The 20,086-nt window shown below is 37.0% G+C and overlaps 1 protein-coding gene and 1 long non-coding RNA gene across 3 annotated transcripts in view; both read left to right on the top strand.

The window, feature by feature from the left end:
* Positions 1-20,086, top strand: part of Snca (synuclein alpha) — a 102,431-nt gene that overhangs the window by 8,281 nt on the left and 74,064 nt on the right. For both annotated transcript variants that reach the window (XM_085690882.1, XM_048416048.3), the window contains exons 3-4: positions 1,205-1,246; positions 7,178-7,320. In XM_085690882.1, the coding sequence (XP_085547008.1) occupies positions 1,205-1,246; positions 7,178-7,320 (185 nt within the window). The remainder of the gene's footprint in view (positions 1-1,204; positions 1,247-7,177; positions 7,321-20,086) is intronic.
* The window catches only part of LOC146894288 (uncharacterized), a 38,728-nt gene continuing 38,373 nt past the window's right edge, over positions 19,732-20,086 (top strand). The window contains exon 1 of the long non-coding RNA XR_015002342.2: positions 19,732-19,798. This is a non-coding gene — a long non-coding RNA (uncharacterized LOC146894288). The remainder of the gene's footprint in view (positions 19,799-20,086) is intronic.

Genomic DNA, 20,086 nt, shown 5'->3' with positions numbered 1-20,086 from the left:
TGGGAGAAGAGCCTGGAATATATCAAAACCAGAGTTTTTAAAGTGAGTCTCAAATCTACAAAAGCCATATAACTCTAAAGGTATAAATTATATTGAAAAACTCAACCTTAGAGAGGTCATGATTAAAGTGCTTTATTGACTTACTTTTAGTAATGTATGCAATAATTATTTGTATAGTAATGGCTAAGACGTAGGTGAGGGTTTATCTTCCATACAGTTTGATTGTGCCATAACATGCTCTTACTTAATATTAGATAAATCACTTAATTATGACTTTTCTTATGTATGAAATGGACGCTGAATGGCTCCTTCAAAGTTTAGGTGTGGTGAAGCCGGACCAGAGGTTGGGCAGACATTGGCACCTTCTTCCCTTCTACTTGTCTGTTGAAGCTCGTCCAGTTTCCATTCTGTTGTGCTTTTACAGCATCCGCAGGTCTGCACATAGAGTCTTTCTAAGTCCTGTGAATTTTCACCTTTCCCTTTTATAAGCAAGGGTTAGATAAAAAGTCATTATGCTTTGTGAAAATCTTTTTTCTTTTTTTTGAAGATACATGTCTTTTTACCTGATACATAAAGACACAAAATGTTTACCTATCAGTGAGACCCCTTGTGATGTTTCTTACATGTTTATATTGTGAGATCAGATTACATATCTCTGTCACCTTGAATATGTCAGATCTTGCTGGGTGTGGTGACATACACCTTTAATCCCTGCACTAGGGAGGCAGAGGCAGGCAAATCTCTGAGTTCAAGGCCAGCCTGTTCTACAGAGTTGTCTTCCAGGACAGCTAGGGCTGTGCAGAGAAATCCATGAAAAAATAAAGAACAAACAAAACACTTATGAGATCTTTAAGACAAGCACCGTTAAAGTCTCTTGTACTGTTTTGAATTACCCCATACCCTGATGCTGTGTGTGATCACCCCACTGGAATAGCACAGAGTTGCATACTGCTGACTAAACTCTCTGCCCATTAATCATGCCCTCCGGTCTTCCCTCCTGCACTCACCTGGAGAGGCCTCTGCTGGCTTTCATGTGTTCTGGTGGCTGAATCTCCCCAGTTTAATGAGTTTTGTGAGTGTTTGGTTTTGCTTGTCCTTTGAGGTTGTCTTTGTACATGAACATCAAAATACTGAGATGGTTTAATTGGCTGACTGAAAATCCAAGGACAGTTTAAGCCTTATGCATTCAATTTCTTTGTTTTAGGTTCCAAAACTAAGGAAGGAGTGGTTCATGGTGTGACCACAGGTAAGTTGCATTGGTTTTTTGTCCTGGGGTGATATCTAAAATTTCCTGTAGGTCAATTGCACCTTATGCTTATGGTTCAAAATGTAGCTGTCAAAACCACTGTCTACAGAGGAACACTGGTCAGTTTACTTTTTATATGCCTATTTTTAAATTTGTTTTGCTTTGCTGAGACTACAATCCACAGCCCCAGGGAAGCTATGAAACAAAGAGGACCCTGAGAGGGCCACATGGACCCTGGGAAGAGGAATTAGATGAGACCTCCTGGGTAAATTGGGGGCAAGGGAAGGTGGTAAAGGAGGGGGGATGGGATTTAGAACACGAGGGAAAAGGATGGCTGAGTAGGGAGAGGGATTGAGTGGGAGAGTAATGAAAGAAATGTCTTGATAAGGGAAGCCATTATGGGGTTAAGGAGAAACCTAGTGTTATGAAAATTCTCATGAATCCACAAGGATGACCCCAGTTAGGACTTGTAGCAATAGTGGAGAGGGTGCCTGAACTGGTCTTCCCTGTAATCAGATTGGTGAATACCCCAACTATCATTATAGAGTATGTATCCAGTAACTGATGGAACCAGATGCAGAGATCCACAGCCAGGCACCAGGCCGAGTTCCAGGAATCCAGTCCACTTTTGTTTAATTTTTATTGTTGTGTGACTTTCTGCTAGAGTTCTATCTTTCCTTGGCGTAATTTTCTCATCTGTGAAAGACCTTGAAAACAGAAAGCAAATGCATTGCATTACATAGGGACAGCTTGTGATTTCCATTGGCCCTTTCCTGAGTGAGATTTGTCAGTCAGGGAAGAAAAGAGCTTCATCCCTTTTTGCACAACCTTCTGATAAAGAGCGAGGCTGCACAAGTAAAATTGAAGCCCAGGAACACAGACAGGTTCAAAGCTCACAGTGCTGACACCTTCTCTCTCCTATTGGCCAACAGGAAGTGTAGATAGTGAGACAAATAAATAGACTGCTTGGTTTCGGGAGGCTGAAAGAAAGACAAACGTCAGCGCAAATATAATAAGACATAGAGATTAGACAGGCGGAGAGTGTCATGAAGAGGCCCACTCTAGAGTCGTGGTGTTCTGGTTTTGGTAGTTGAGCGAGAAGCAATGTGGTTTACAACACAGGTAGCAAGGTGAGGTTCAGAATCTTCTGTGATGACAGGCTGCAGAGCTTTCTGTTGGCAAGTGTGGAACTTTTTAGTGTTCCTCTAAATAGCAGAATGTAGGACATGAGTTTTTAATGCTGCGTAGAAAGAGAGTGGGAGCAAGGGAAGGAGAGAAGGGGTGTTTATACAATAAGCAATATTTTACAAATATTTTCTAAAGAATAATAGCAAGTTTGCATTTCCATAGTTTAATAGTGCCCAAAAATTATAATACTGTATTTTTCTATTTCTTTAGTCTATTAAAGAATTTGAGATATCCCACAGTAAATAAACACACATAATATGGTATAACCCAAGGATCTTGGAAGCTTCACTACTGAAGCTTCTTCTCAGTACTTACTATATCAAATGGATCTAGTGTTTCACAAAACACTATGAGAGACTCTGTTAGGCAGCAAAGACACAAGGATGTGTCTGTAGCAATATGAATTACCGTTCTACTACTTAAGTACCCTGGCAGTAGTAAAACATCAAATGCACTGTCACAATTAGACTGGCGATGAATAGATGCATCGTCAAAAAGATGCCACAGTAAGAACCATTCCCCCATTGCCTATAAATAAAATGCTTAATTTATGAAGTAATATTATTTAATATTAAGCCCTAATTTCAGTTACAGGGACAAATGTCTCTGGCAACCACTTCAATATGAGAATAGAGGGAGAGTTGGTGGTTTATTGTGCAGGGTATGAAGTGCCCATTTCAGGTGCACTATACTGGTTCAGTGATATTTCCATTATTGTTAGTAATGCTTACATAAGAAGAAAGAGACTCCCCTGCAGCTTGCACCCTTACCTACCTCTGTTGAAGTTTCCCCAAGACCCCCACCATAGATTTTCAGCAGGAATATAAACCAAGAAACTTCGGTGGTACTTTTCTACTTATCAAATCCAAGGAAAAGAAAATCCCTCAGTCAGATAATCCTTCAATATAAATGTAGAAAACATCTTAAATTCTACCGTTTTGATTTCATGATATTGTTTCAGTTGTCAGTGTATGTGTCATGTGGCAGGGATATAAGAATACATTTCATTAGATTTATTGAAAGACATCTTTGAAGTTGTTTCAGAATAAACTGTGGGGCTGCAAAACGAGCTCAGCAACTGGGAGCACTGGCTGTGATTGCAGAGGATCTGGTGTGCTTCCCAGCTCCCACTTGACATCTTGTAAGCATCTCTCACTCTAGTACTTGGGGAACTTAATCTTCTCTTGGCCTCCAAGGACCCTGCATAGATGGAGTCCACACACATATATATACACACACAAAGACTTGTGCACATAAAAAAGTACAAAAATTTTGTAAAAACTTAAAAATGATGATAAACCTTATTTATATAACTATAGTGTGAAGTTTCATGAATATTTTATTTAATTTTTCACTTTATTATTGTATGTATAATAACTTTATAATTAAAGTTTTACTTTTAGCAACTAAATAATATATAAATCTAATTATTAAAATTAATTTGGGCATTAAGTTTGGCATTAAGTTCCTTTTTGGTAAATTAAAAATTGCTTGTTAAATATCTGCCAATGCATTATATAAGGAAAAAACAAGACAGCTGTGCCCATGATTTTAAAGAGCTTAAATCATGGAGACAAATGTAGGTAGGCATATGGTAAATTTTGATAACATTCTCAGTGTTTGCCACTGAGATATAGCCAGAAATCCATGGGGCCATGGAGAAAGAAGGAGTCTTTTGCAGGTCTTTAACAGGCTATGACAGTTGAGTGGATTAAAACAGAGAAACTGAGTGGACAAGGGCTTCTTATCAGATGGAATTCTACTTAGCAATTAGACAAGACTGACACATCGGGATAAACACAAGTCGGTTTGAATTCTACCATATCCGTGATTGGGAGGTGTGCTGGCTGGTTTCATGTGTCAACTTGACACAAGCTAGAGAAGTCAGAGAGGAAGGAGCCTCAGCTTAGTGATCAATAAGAGAGGGCCCAGCCCTCTTTCTTACCATGGGGCCTGGTAAGAAAGCAGCATAAGCAACCCTGAAGAAGCAAGCCAGTAAGCAGTACCCCCCTCCCCATCATGGCCTCTGCATCAGCTCCTGCCTCCAGGATTCTGCCATGTATGAGTTCCTGTCTTGACTTTCTTAAGTGATGAATAGCGATGGGAAGTGTAAGATGAATCAACCATTTCCTACCCATCTTGTTTTATGGCCATGGTGTTTCACTGCAGCAATGAAAACACTAAGACAGTAGCTAAATCTTTTGATCCTGATTATAAGGTCTTTAGCCACAAAATAAATGTCATTTATTGAATGAATAAAGCACAAGAAAGTTTGTCTCCCTTTTTACTTTAAGCAGTGTCAGTGAGTAAACTGTAGACCTTAAAGGCAAAATATAGTCCTACAGATATTTATATTTTTAACTTTTTAATCACATATAGTATCACTAATATATGTTGTCATTTTATAATATTGTTTATTGTTATGATAAACCATTAAAATGGGAATCCTGTATAATTTGCACTTACTGTACAATTTTTGTGTTTTAAAAACATGTTAAATTTATATTTATATAAAGAAGTGTGCACAAAATGTAAAGTTTATGGCTGGCAGAAAATAAGAATATGTAAAAAGACAAAAACTATTTTGCTTTGCTTTGAGTTGTTTTAACAAGAAAGTGTTAATCTCAAGCAAAACTTTTTGTCATATTCTTGGAAGAAAAATAACAACTTGAAACAGAATTCACTATGATTCCAGTGATGTTCAAGAAGCACACAGAATGACAGGGAGCTCATAGGCAGACTTACAGAGCTCAGACCTAAAAGGCAGCTATAGAGTCGCTTATGTGGATTCTGGTGCAGTGTGCATGACCTTCAGGCTTCCTTTCTCTGCCTGGTCTGAGGGATAAGCCCTGTGCCTTTACAAATAATGTAGCTTCAATTACAGAACGTGTCCCTTGTAAATTAATTTTCTTTGCCCACTTTATTGGGTTACTGGTCCTTCTGGCTAATGACTGAAATCTGTATAGTTCAGTAGTCATGTGAATGGCTAATGTGCTTTGACTCCTCAGATTATGAGGATCCAAGCTTCTCAGAGAGTGTGAAGAAAAACATGTGTTATTTGCTTAGGAGAAAAAAAAACACATGGAGCATATGAACTCAAACACCTACCGCTGAAATTTGGCACAAAAGCAAAAGAAAAAAATGTAGAGTAAATGAAAGGCAGACATGACATCCATGTTGATAAGAGCTGGGAGATTTCAGGGTTTATAGATATAAGATGTAGAGGTTCAGGTACAGACAGGTTCCTTTACTTATTTGTTTTACTTAGCAACATTTTAGAAGTGGAATCTCTTGCCTTTCACTTTTTGCACAGAACTATGGAGTGAACAAAAACACATTTTTTTTTAAAAATTTTGAGTTCTGATTATATATATATATATATATGAGTTCATATATATATGTATATATATCTGACATATATATATATATACACACACATATGTGTGTGTATGTATACATGAAAGTGGTAAAGACAATTAGGCATCCTTCTAAGATGCCACAAAGAATTTTTTATATGAAAATAAGTCTCTGCTTATAAATACCTTCTAAACTATTTGTAGAATCTTCTCTGAATTTTAACTTGTCTAAAAAACACATTAAACAGCCATAATATAAGTATGTTCTGTAAATCTCTTTATTTTCACACTTACTAAAATTCTAGCTTCTCTGTTTCCATTAAAGTGGCTGAAATTTGTTTGACTGCAGTGATGGTTCAGTGTTGAGGAGCACTTGATACTCTTCCATAGGATTAGAATTATGTTCTCAGCATCCTGCTGGGAAGCTTTTATCTTCCTGTAAGGCCAGCTCCAGGGATCTGACACCACCTTCTGGCATTCTTGTGCACTTGCACACATGTGCACATACCTGCCTCCACCAGACACATACACATAATGTTTTAAAAAATATTCTTTTAAAAGAACCATCATTTTCCTCTACCGTGTCCTCACCTATCACCTATCTCCAAAACGTACAAGGAGCATGTATGAGCACTTAGGGTCTCCTTATCAGAACTGCTTAAGGAAACACTTACTTTAGATGTTAACTGTTTTAGATTTGGGAATAAGTGCATACCTATAATGATATGTCTTGGCAATGGGACCCAGGTCTAAACGTAAAATTCACCTTGTACGTATTGTCTGAAGGCAATTTCATACTCTATTTTAGAATAATTCGGAGCATATATCAAAGTTCATGGTGTGAAATTTTCTACTAGTATTAAATTGGGCCTGCTCAAAAGTTAAGGATTTAGGAACATTTTCAAAGTAATAATATTGGATTGTGAGATGCGTTTCCTCAGAGGGATAATGGAAGTGAATTTGGTAAATGAGATCAAAGGATTGGCATTGGAAATTAATATGACTGAGATGTTTGGCCTGTCAGCTTGACACTGTACCAGGTGCATGGTTTTCTGTCCACTTGCCTCAATGCAAACCAAACTTTGTTTGCATCTTGTTACAACTAAATGCTCCGGATTTTCTAAGCTGTGCATAATTATAGCTCAGATTCAGTCTTTGGCTAAATCAGGTCACTTCTACCTCGGTGTCTTGTTCTTCAACTCTTGTTGCCTATGGTGTATGTGTCTATGTCTGTTGACAGCTGATGGAAGGGTAGTTATTTGAAGTCTTTAAATTAAATTAATTATCTTTGTTGTTGCAATCTATTTCAGGATGTACATACACTTACTAAAACATAAAACTAAACGTTTAAAACTTTTAATATGGTGTTTCTCTTGATTTTCATAAGTGGCTGAGAAGACCAAAGAGCAAGTGACCAATGTTGGAGGGGCAGTGGTGACTGGTGTGACAGCAGTCGCCCAGAAGACAGTGGAAGGAGCTGGGAACATTGCTGCTGCCACTGGATTCGTCAAGAAGGACCAGATGGGCAAGGTAAGACTGCTTGTTTTATACTATCATGATAACCTCGGAATACCACTATCCTTCATATATATCAGAAAGAAGACATTGGACATGCATGGGAGGGCACTGAACTTTTATAGGGCCTTTATTTTGTCACACTGTTTACCCTGGGAAATGCCATGCACACTGCACAATATCCCTGATTGTTTTAATTTCTGGAAGAAAACGGCAGAAATGAACAGTATCGTAAGTGCTAAAGTATTGGTGACATTTCAGAAAGAATGGCTGCTTTCATGTGAATGGTAGGTCTGGAATTCCTCGTTGTGAGAATAACAGTATGTTGCCATTCCTCATTCCTAAATTTCAAGGATGAAGATCTTTTATTTGATTTCTTTGTAATGACACCATCTTTTACTAAATGACATATTTGCATATCAGATATCAACTCATTACCAATACAGCTTTTGTAAACTGAGACTGAAAGTGCATACTGAACAGAGGTCATGGTTTCATATGGTGATTCCTACATTTCCAGAATTTTAAATTTGTTTCTTGATAAATGTGGGGCTTTAATGACATATTCTAAATATAGCAATGGAGTCTCTTATCAAAAAATGCACGATCACATTCATATACCAAAGGACGAAAGGAAGGCTGTCAACAGAACCTCTATTTAAAACTATTTGCTGATTTTATAATGAGGAATGTGGAATTTGTAGAGGGGAAGTGAGTGTCAAGTTCCTGCAGCCCGTTGGAGTTACCTTGATGGTCCTGGCTAGCACACATCTGTCTATCTGAACTATCACTTCCCTGGTCATGGCCAATACGCAGCTTCCTCTGATTGAATTATGCAATAATGAAGTTAGTAGAAGAATTTGTTGCTTTGGATGTAGGAAGTTTGGGAAGCATGTTTCATTCCATTTCCCAATTTGCTTGCTCTTAAAATATGCAATGTAAATCACAAATGGTTCATTAGACCACTTCACATTAACTTGGGCTTGTTTTCTACCTTTTAAAATACCAATCCTCATTTTAATATTCTAAAGAAGAAATCTACCAATGTTATAAAATGAAACATTTGCAGATATTTCTCTTTTGAGTATTGTAAGTTCTTAAAATTTCCTAGTATAAAAATGAATCCATAAACATAGAAATTGGAGTTAGAAATTGCTATAAAACCCAGTGGGTTTGGGATTAAAATTGTGGATCTTCATATTCTACTGGTCATTTGCTAGGCATGAAAGCTTGTGCTCAGTGCCTCAGACCTTTTCATCTGTAATCATTACAGTGGAATACAGGGAATTCCACTACTTTACCAGAAAGCTGGTAAAGCCCAATTTTGCAATGAAGTTCTGAATATCTACAATAACTCAAGGATTATTCAAGTAAATCAGAAAATTATGACCATATTTTTGATGCTAAACATATCCACAGTTTAAATAAAATCATTACATTTATTTCTAATGAAATTTGAAATATTTTATTTCATCTTTCAGATTCTAATCAGAATGATCTTCGTAAAGAGCAACAAACGTTTACTTATGTTTTAACTAATTTTCAGTGACCTCATTTGCTCTATTTTTTAAAGCTAATGATTATTTAATGTGTTCGAGAAACTTGGAAGAGCAGAAATTTGACCAGTGGGGCTCATAGAAGTGGATTAACCACATTGCCATTCTCTTGGTGGCCAGGATCCCTGACCTAGGCTCACTGGGGAAATAGAGGTGACACACGTTGGATTTGCTTAGCATGCTTTCTGAGTGTATTTGTCTCATCGCTTTTGGGGTGATAAGAGAACAGGCATACTTACTTCTTCCCTCCCTTTCTTCTTGTTTTCTTCTCTAGAACTAAGCTATAGTCATTCATCTCTTTACCCTGTTATTTCCTAAATTCTTCTCTTTGTGATACTTCTGCTCTTTTGTATTCTACCTATTTTTAATATCAGTTAAGAGGTATGGTTTCACATAACTAAGGTGAGATGTGCCCCCATCTTAAATTAGGTACAGCTAACTAAAGAAAATTGTATTTATGGAATACAGCACAATGTTTTAGTAAGTGTATGTACAACTTGTAATGATCACAGCAACAAAGATAATTAACATAGTCAACATCTTCCATGACTTTTCCTCTTATTGTGGTAACAGTTTATGAATACAATGCAACATTAATGACTTTTGAAGGCTGAATAGCATTTCATTTGCATACATGTGCACACACCATTTTCTGTACTCATTCGACTGCTAATTACTCTTTTGCTTGCTTACATATCTTGACTATTGTGAGTGATTTCTTTATACCTACGAGAATGATTACCAGAGTACATTGTAGTTGTGATTCAGAATTTGAGGAACTTGCATACTATTTTGATAATGGCTCAATCAGTTACCAGTTACGTTCCTAGCTGCAGGAGCTCAAGCTCCCCTGTCTTTCACATCCTCAAGATGTTTGTCATCTGTTGTTTTTTAGCTGACCAGTCTAATGGGGTCTAAGGCAATGCCATTATGGTTTGGAATTTCATTTCTTAATGGTTAGTGATGAATATTTTTCGTGTAGCCTTTGGCCATTTGTGTGTCTTCTTTGATAAATGTCTATCCAGATAATTCACTTAGGGGTGTGTATGTGTGTACTCCCACGTGCAACTGTGGTATGTGTGGTTTTCATGTGATTTTGTATACATGCGTATGAGTGTTTATGTGGTATGCATGTGTGTATGGTGTATGTAGTGTATCTGTGGTTTGTGTGTGTGTGTTTGGTATGCAAATCCACTTTTTACAGGCATATATGGAGGCTGTAGGCTCCTGTTGGGATCTCTTTCTCAGTCAGTTCTCCCTGGATTTACCTGCCTCTGTTTCCTAGTGTTGGGTTTGCAGGTGTCCTCTGCCAAGCTGTTTTGTTCTCCATGTGGGTGTTGGTTATCTAAATTCAGGACCCCATGTTAGGGCATCAGTCATGTTACCCAGTAAGCCAACTGTCCAACTCCTTTTATTCCCTTTTTTTCTTTTGTTAGAAATAGATCGTTTTCATACAAAGTATTCTGAATATAACTTCCCCTACCCTAACTGCTCCCAGTTGCTCCCCAACTCCCTTCCCATCCTCATCTGCACCATTTCTGTCTATCCTTAGAAAATAAACAGGTAGCTAAGGTATCATATTATAACAGATAAAACTAAAGCAAGCAGGAGGAAAAGAGTCAAAGAAAAAGCCTGAGAAATACATATGGACACAGAGGCACACACATTTGCATACACAAGAATCCCCTACTCCCTGCCAATCCCTCACAAAACAAGAAGTCATAACATATATGCAAAGACCTGTAGCATTAAGAAAATGCCCTGACACAATATTATGGGACAAAGAACCTCTAAAGATGTCACTGTGTTTGTTTTGTGTTGACCATCTGCTGCTGCGCATGGCGCCTACCCTTAACAGTGAGTTTCTCCAATGAGATTTCCTTGGAAAAAGCTAAGTTTTCATTTGCAAGTGGTTATAAACTGGAGAGCGCTTCTGGGTTGGGGTGGGGGAATGTGTTCACTTCTCCTTTTTGGTCTAGGATTTCATCTGGTGAAGACTTGTGCCAACCCGATGCATGTAACATGAGGGGCCTGACTTAATTGGGAGTTTCTGTCCTGCCTAATACCCCCAGCAGTTTAGTCCCAGAGAAAATCACACAGAGATCTCTATAAGTTATAAAGCTGATTGGCCCATTAGCTCAAGCTTCTTATTAGTTCTTGTTGCTTATATTAACCCACTATTTTGATCTAAGTTAGCCATGTGGCTCAGTACCTTGTTCAGTGGGGCAGATCACATCCTGCTGCTTCGGTGAACTGGGCAGGAGTGGGAGGAATCAGCTTCCTCCTTCCCAGAATTCTCCTGTTCTCATTGCATCACCTCTACTTCCTGTCTGGTTTTCCTGCCTATACTTCCTGCCTGGCCAATCAGCGTTTATCTAAAACATGATTGACAGATTACAGACAATTCTCCCATACCACATGGTGCCACAGGCATATGTGGGTATGTTCTGTTGTGTTTAGAAGGCCTTGTTTTTATGGGGTTCTCCATTCCCTCGGGCTCTTACACTCTTTTGTTCATTTTTAACCCAAATTATTTAATTCCTTTCTATTGATTAATTCAAGTTCATTAAAAAAAATTAACACCTAACAGATACATGGTTCACAAACTGGTTCTTCTATTCAACAGGCTACTTCTGTATTCTGAGAGTCATCTGATTTGCAGTGGAGAAGCTGAGATTTGTGTGTTTCTGTGGTCTGTAGTGTTTTAATAGGATCCAAAAAATTATTGCTCAGACCAACATCAATAAATTTTCCTTTATGTTTTCATATATTATTTTCAAGGCTTGAATGTTGTGTCCAATTTTCCATTCTGCATATGACTGTCCACATCACTAGTGATGCTTGCTGAAAGTTTCCCAGTGCAGTTTTCACTATTTTGTGCTTTTGATGCGTTTGGCTAAGGTGGACTGATGTCCAGTCTGTGGGTTTATAGGTTCTCTGCTCTATTGCATGCATTATGTGACTGTTTTTATGCCAGTACACTATTGTTTTGTTACTCCAGTTTTTTGACAGTTTGTGAAATCTGACATTCTAATGCCTCCAGTTATGAATCTGAAGTATTGGTATGATTACTTATTGTTCAAGGTGACTTTGAACATTTAATGTCCTTTGAACATTTAATGTCATTTGACACGTCTGGGTTTAGGGCTTTTGGCTGTCTGGAAGATGTGGTATTGTAGTTGGGACCAGAGACACATCTCAGATCTAAGCTATTTTAGCCAAAGTGAATGTCTGATATTGTTGATTCTACAGATCCATGAATATAGGTTATCTTCCCATTTGCGTTTGTCTTCTCAATTTCTTTCATCAATGTTTTATAATTTTTAGTTCTCAGAGACTATAGAACCTGCATTAAATTATTTCTAAGGACTTTATTTTTGTTGATACTTTCAATGCTATTAATACTATTTAAGTGGAATTATTTTCTTTCTTAGATACCTGTAAAATTGCTTCTTAATTTTGCATATTGAGTTAATAACTGAAAACTTTACTGTATTTGTTTATTAGCTGCTTGGTGTACTATTTACAGTTTTTCCATATATATCAATAAGCACATATAAAACACAGACTCACACACATATACATACATATGCTGCGCTGTATATGCACAAATAGGAATAATCACTGGCAACATCAAATGTGGAAAATTTTATAAGTGACTAAATAGTCAATAAACCTGATCTACATTTAACTGTGTTGCAAAGCTTATCAGTTGCTCCAAACTTGTTCAGTTGGTTGTTACAATAGAAATTGGCCAAAACACACTGGCAGAAATGCAAGCTAGTCAGGGTTTTATGTACAGAAGATCAGTCTATTCTCCATTTTGACTGAGAGAAAGATCTGCTTGGATGGAGAATATAGGACAAAGGAAGTTACAGGAGTTCATGCTGTTGAGTAGCGGTACAGTGCTTACAGCTCAGAGCTAGTCACTGGAGCATTTGGTTGCGACATCTGGCCGGTACGTCTTGTACAGCTGCTCAGTGGTGTTCTGTATGGGGATGCTGTTCAATGTGACTATTGCTAAATAAATACATATTTCTTTTATTCAATTTAGAGCATTCTGAAAAGTTGTAACCAGACTTTTAAAAACATTTTAAAATGTGGGAAAGTACTGCATCAATTGTGGAGCTGCTGCCCTGCATACATGATGTTGCTCTGCTTCTTATTCTGTCCCTGTTATGCATTGACCTAATCCACACAGATACTCACTGTTTTTATACAAGTAAGCTTGAAGCACCAAGGCTCAGGAGTGTTAATTATGTTTCCCCAGAATCAAAAGGAAGTTCTGAAGCATTGCTAATTTTGAAAATTTTTACCAATAGGGTATAAATAAAATTTGAAAACCTGAATTTCAATGTAGGATAAGATAAGTGTAGTCTATAATCATTCCTTAATTCATAAGAGGGTGGCTAATTAAGTGTGTGCTGGGTGAAGAAGACCAAGGCAGAATGAACAGAGTCAGGAGTGGCATGGTCTGTAACGTTTATTGCATCCCTCTTCCTGCCTCCTGTTAGCATGATTGGCATATGCAGCATCAGGCAGATTAAAGTTTAAACATTGAAACAGAGCTTGATCAGTAGACATGTTCTGAGTCTAGGTGAGTCATGTTATCCCCATCTCACAAAGCAGCCACCGGCTATAGGCAGCCTTTCAGGTCTCTCTGAAGAAATACACAGATTACCGGTGACATCAAATGTCAGGATTAATGAAATACTTCCTGGCACAGTAAATTTTTCTCCTTCAGTGTTTAATAATGGTTAATGCAATACATTATCTGAAATCATTAGTACTCTGAGTCCTGTCAGTCCAGTTGAAGACAGTCAACACAATTGTTAAAAGTATTCAAACCTAAGTGAAAGCTTTGAGGCACAGTGAGTGACCTGCTCTCTGTTTGTAGTGGGAGTGAAGTCCACAAACTGCATGAAATCTTAAAGTCTAATAATAGACCAAATAGGAAAAATACAATTTATTCAGTTGATTTGTTTTAAAAGGGATATTATCAGTAATATTTTTGCAATGTGATTTGAATACAGTATTTTTACTGAAAGGAGAATCTGCTAATTGTGCATGCATTGTCCCCACTTAGAAACATACATGTCAGGTAGCTGTGATGTGCCTGTCACTGTTTCATTGAACATATATGGATGAAGATGAATTGTGAATCCTCGTGACCTTATGCAAGCAAGGTTCTAAATGCAAAATCTTTCTCTTATGACCTATAAACTGTTATGGAAAAATAGACTTACTGGGCTTTGGTTGTTCCTGTAATTCAATAGCACTGTGTAATTTGCTTGTATGTTCTGGGTATGTAGATGGCTCAGCAGGGGATGCATGAATCACGAGTGCCTGACCTCTGTCCTGGAGTATGTAGGGCAACAGATAAGATTATCCCTAGTATCAAAATCTGGCTGTAGTATGCACTTGCCTTAAGTTTATATCTATTATAAAAAACATTAAATGGCTTTTATTAGAAATGAAAGAGAATTTTTATTATTCCAAATAAATACTAACTCTTGAACAAGTGTTAAGCTGGGTATATGAAGTAATCTTAGACAAATAATAACCATAATATTTCAGCTGTTTAAACACAAGGGCACAAAACTTCCACTCAAGTTCTCAGTTTCAGTGGTTACAGTCTGCCAGAATGAAACCTTCAGCAGCATCGACATGAATAAAAATGTTCAAATGCTGAATCATAGATATTGCTGTATGTAGGAGAAATGCACTCCAAGGTCAGCATGGTAGTATGACCATAATTACTCCAGTGAACAGGTACAAGCTATACTATGTAACTAGTTCATTTTTTCCTAAATGTTGGCAGATGTTCGTATTCTAACAAATACTTCAAAACAGCAACGACTGCAGTTTCATGAACTGGTCTTAGTTGGACACATGTGAACATTTATTTGCAATGTCCCTTTACATATAGCTATTGTGTAATATTTTTGATAGGGTTTCATTGAGCTTCTACCATTATATGTAAGGTGGTTTCAAATTTATATGATTTTATAAAATTTATTTTGTATATTAAATGGATAAAACATGGTACACTCATCTTCACACACACATTCTTACAGTCAAGCAAGTTAACATGTCTCTTGTCTCATAATGTTAGTTTTATTTATTTTTTATTAATAGAAGCTAAAAGTTACTCTCTTGGAAAATTGCTTGTACACACTCAATATTAGCTATTGTCATCAATTACCTGGACACTTTCAATGTTTGCTATTGCCTTTACATTTATGAGCTCTCCATGGTTTGTTTTCATTTTCATCTTTCCCATCTAACCCACATTTTCACTCTGTAAGAAAATAACAGACATAGATAGAATCTACATATTAAAGCAGAAAATGATTAAGACGTGTTTGTATATTGTAACTGTCATTAGTTAGTCTTATCCCAAATTCAAAAAGGAAGATTTTGATTCTAATCCCATGTACACATAGATTGTATTGTCACTTGTCAAAAGGAGATGACAGAAGGTGTCGTATTATTCTCCAAATACTCAAAATGCACAATTCAGGATACAATACAACTGCTTGATATTTTCAAGAGCAGAAGTAAAGTAAATGAGATCAGTTTGGTTTTGCATGGGAATATATATTTATGAAAAGTGAAATTGGATGATACATATCATAAATCTAACCATTCTATTAGGAGAAAATGAATTGTCAAATCTAGTATGAAGTAATTACCTCATAAGAAATTTTATTATATTTTCTATCAATTTTTTAATTTTAATTTAAAGATCCCCCAGTGTAATGGAATCATTAAACAGATATTTGCAACATTTTCATAGTAGTCTTTAATTCCCATTAAAGTTATATTGCATATTTAAAACAAGCAATAGAGTCAGGAACCAATGAAAATAAAATAAATGAAAAATAAGAAGAGGACATGTATATTTCAGCTTTTGTTTTCCTTATCTTTCATTGATGTTCTCTAATTAAAACAGTATGTCTAATTTATCTGGAACTTAGTTCACATGAATGAATACAGTTGCAGGTCAGTGTATAGAAGTAATAAAAACAAATGTCAGACTTTTTTTACTATGCTTGTAGTAAACCAACAGCAACTCACACACATACACATGCACACCTTTCTGTTTTATTGTTACATATTCACAAAAATTTTTTCCATTTTAATATGTTATGTTATTTCTTGTAATACAGCTTTAGGGAAAGCATGCTCAGCTTAGCTTTGACACTCCAATTTTTGCTCAGTGGACCAAGTGTTATTTGTTAAGTCTCTGGGAGAAGGAAGGTGCTTGCTATTACATCACTAAGCTTGGGATCAGTATTTGCCGTACATGGTGCAAAATTACTAGAATGTTTCATCTTTAATTTTGCCACATATGTCAAGCAGATACATTTTTAAAAATCTCTGCTAATACTAACAAAATTGTTTATAGAAACAAGGATTCTTGCATGGAAGACAGCCACTCTAAGTTTGAAGCAAAGGTAGTTCCTACATGTTCTGGTTAGAGCTACTTTGCTTTTAATACTTGACCCACTATGATGGACTTTGGCCCTGATCTTTATACCCAGTGCCTGGTTTATGGGCACTATTTAGTTTGCTCAGGCGTATAGAAAATGTGGCAGTGTCTAGAGGGCAGCTCGGTAGGTCGTGGAGTGTGGCATTATTCTCATTCCTTTCACCATACTGGATAAGGTCGCCACAGAGCTTTGAACATGGATGTTTTTATCCATTGAATAGAATTGTTGAGTGAAATGAGCTCAAAATGTTTTCGTGCTGATTCAATGACTGCATTTTAGGCCAATTTTTTTTCCAATTATGCATTACCAGACCCTTGGCAACTCATTTAACCTTTCTAAAGCAGCGCTCTTCCTCTGTAATTGGCTGGTCAACTGCACAGAGTTCGAGTGAGAAAAAATGCAGCGGCAGACAAAAGACAAGCAGTCAACTGGGTAGTAGAATAGTTGTGGCATTTTTTTCTTGATGCTTCTTGTTGTATCTCTGTTTTAGATACATTATTTTAGAGACCCTTTCCCACAGTAGCATACTTTGGCTTTATTAAGCGTTTTAACACTAAAAGGAATAGACTTCACCAAGAATTTCACTTTATTGGCTAAATAAAATGAGTCACATTCCTTGTCTTTGTTTCTTTCATGTTGCTGTGATAAAAAAATTCTCTGACCTAAACAACTTAAAGGAGAAAGGCTTTATTTGACTGTTCAAGGTGGAGATCATCATGACAGGAAATTAAGGCAGCAGAAATTCAAAGTGTCAAGCCATGAGAAAAAAAAAACAGACCAAAAACCCTCAACCCAAACCAAAACCCAAACCAAACTAAACAATAACAAGAAAAACCCAGCCAGGAGTAGAGAGGGACAAATGCTAGCTTCTTCACTTACTCTCTCTTTATACACAATTCAGGATCCTAGCCCAGGGCATGATGCCACCCATCGTTGAATGGCTTTCCCACTTTAGTTATCTAATCAGGATAGCTCTCCCCGGCACTCCCGGAGGCTCATCTCCTAGCTGATCCTAGAGTCTATCCAGTTTACAATTGAGATTAACAATTACATCACATCACTGTTATTGTCCCTTAGAGTTTTCAAATTTTTCTAAAATATACTAGGTTTTATTAATTGTTACCTCCTTGCTCCAATGTGAATGGGTTCTGCTCAAATTATTTTGAGAAACACTGGCATAAGCAAATTTAAAAGCCTCTCTTTTAAACTGAAGAAAACCCAAGTGCTTAACATTACATGGCGGAGGTATAATGATCTTTCTTAGTTTCTTTTGGTGCTGGGTGCATAGAGAAAGATTCTAAGTATTCAATGGAACACAGATATGAGATGACCTGGGTTAATGACCTGCCTGGTTCTGCACTCTGTTCTTCCTTTTCTTAGAAATGGCTAGTTTTAGATCCCAGCTGAAAGGACATTCAGAGCAAGTGACCGACCTCTCAGCATTCTGTCCCATAATCTATTTCTTTGTAGGCACTTAAAAAATTTTTAAGGGAAGGATAACCAAGTGTGAGGTTTTTCACCAAATCCTCAAAAGATCCTGATGCCTTCGATGGGGAGAGGTCCAAGGAGACCAGCTATTGGCATCTTCATTGTCTCAGTCCTTTTCCTCATCAACATTAGAGGATACCACATGTAAAGTGTCTCCTCATGCTAATTTATCGGGCTGGAAATTCCTGAAATGGAAGCCATCACAAAACTACACAGACCCTTAAAGTTGTTTCTTCTCTAAGTTCTTTAAAAAAAATAGAAAGATGTCTCTGCAGAGAGAAGAGGAAAAAAGAGGGACATGAAATGCCCTTGCTCTTGCCGGCATTTAGTAATCATCCCAGATTCCTGCCCAGTTCTGTCTGTGACTATGGTCCCTGTGATTGAAATGTGCCATGGTACATTCCTAACCCAGAGGCTTTGGAAAGAGAAGATTCCCCTGCTTGCTTCTCTCCTTGTCATGTGCCAGCCTACACTTCTTTCAAAGACCTGATCTGAACCCAGAGAACCTGGAAATTTGTCATTCCAGTGTTGAATCTCAGGCACTGAGGCTGACCTGGAAAGGGCGTGGTGCTTCCTGCTGATGCTCCACGTGTTGAGCATCTCCAGGTCATAGGTTAAGAATGCACTGAAAGAAGCATCCCTAAGGACACATGGGACACTAATAGAAAAACCCTGCAAGTATGCTTTTCTGCTCACTGTATCTTGTGTCTTGGAATTTAGCAGCCATCAGTTTAAATATGAGTTTATTTATCGAAGCATTGGTTATGATGCATTTCTTAAATGCTAGAAGCTTGACATAGACATTTGGCTAAATACATGATGACTTTTCCCAAGCAACAATGACTTGAACAGAAAGGTATAGATGAATAATCAGTGTTATATTAGGTTGCTCTTGCTGCATTAGATGAAACAAACAGATTATAAAACAATAATGAATGTGGTAAACCCTTCTGTTCTTTAAAATATACATGTGGTGTGTGTATGTCTGTATGAATGTGTGTGTGAGAGAGAAACAGAGAGAGGTGTGCATCTATGTGATATGTGTGTGTCTATGCACTATCCACCTTTAATTACAATTAGAAATTAAAAATAAAAGTTTTCCTTGTTGGTGTCCAAATTTCAACTTAAATTGATTTGTAAAGTCATTTGAGGTTTGTAGGACTTGAAATTAATTATATGACTATGACCTTCACTGTCCATTCATTTACTTATTTACACATACATGAGTTTACCTAGTTAATTAATACTATGTGTTCAAGACTGTAGCAAGCATTATACTGTGGTTATGTATAAGATTGCTTTGGGGGGATCTAATGCACTGACATCTAGCTGTGAACCCTGATAATCACTTATTAAGTGTGGACTTGCTTGAAAGTATCTCCCTCAATGATCTCGTCTCCTCCTAGTATAAAACCAGATTTTGTGTTTGTGAGTGTGTGTGTGTGTGTGTGTGCGCGCGCGTGTGAAGTTATGTAGATCCTGATCATTAACAATTCCTAGCTGGAGTAGTTCTTTTATATATTACTCTTGATCTTAATTTTCAAAGAAATATGAAATACCACTTTGACAATTCTCTTTCTTGTTATCTTATGATAATTGCAGGCTATATCCAGATAACAGGACACATTAGAACAAAACATTTCTAAGAGCGATGAATTGTATTTCCTGAGCAAAATGGATGTAGTTTATTGGCTTATGTACATTTGACAAGTATTTCTGATCATTGGAGTCCTAAAAATTAACTGACTTTGCCAATTCTCATCATAAAACTTTTGGACTCTGAGAGAGTTGTTCCTCATGGTCAATATGTTTTGTGGTAACAAAATAAATGAGATAGGGTAGTTAATAAACAAGAGACATTTTCTTGTCAGATTGTAAAGGCTGCAGATTCCAAGATTAAAATGGTAGAGGATTTCATCTTTGCTCCAAGATGCTGACATCTTTGCTGACAAGGTGAAAAGAACCAAAGGGGTAAACTTGTCCCTTCATACCCTTTACAGAATAACAGATCCTTCATGACTTAATTACCTCCAAAGAGCTTTACCTCAAAAACTGCGACAGTAGTAAATTTGAGATCATGGGTTTTGCGGACATTCAGGCCATAGTAGCAATTATCTTTATTTTCAAGTGTTCTTAGAATGTTACCTTCTTCTCTATATTAACATTATTTACAGCGTGACAAAATCCCTGTCTTACATATCATTCCCAATGTGCTTGTTATCCTGTTTGATAAGGTACAGA

Source organism: Myodes glareolus, chromosome 6, assembly GCF_982192425.1.
Source record: "Myodes glareolus chromosome 6, mMyoGla1.1, whole genome shotgun sequence".
Lineage (NCBI taxonomy): Eukaryota > Metazoa > Chordata > Mammalia > Rodentia > Cricetidae > Myodes > Myodes glareolus.
This window is presented reverse-complemented; position numbering and strand designations above follow the sequence as displayed.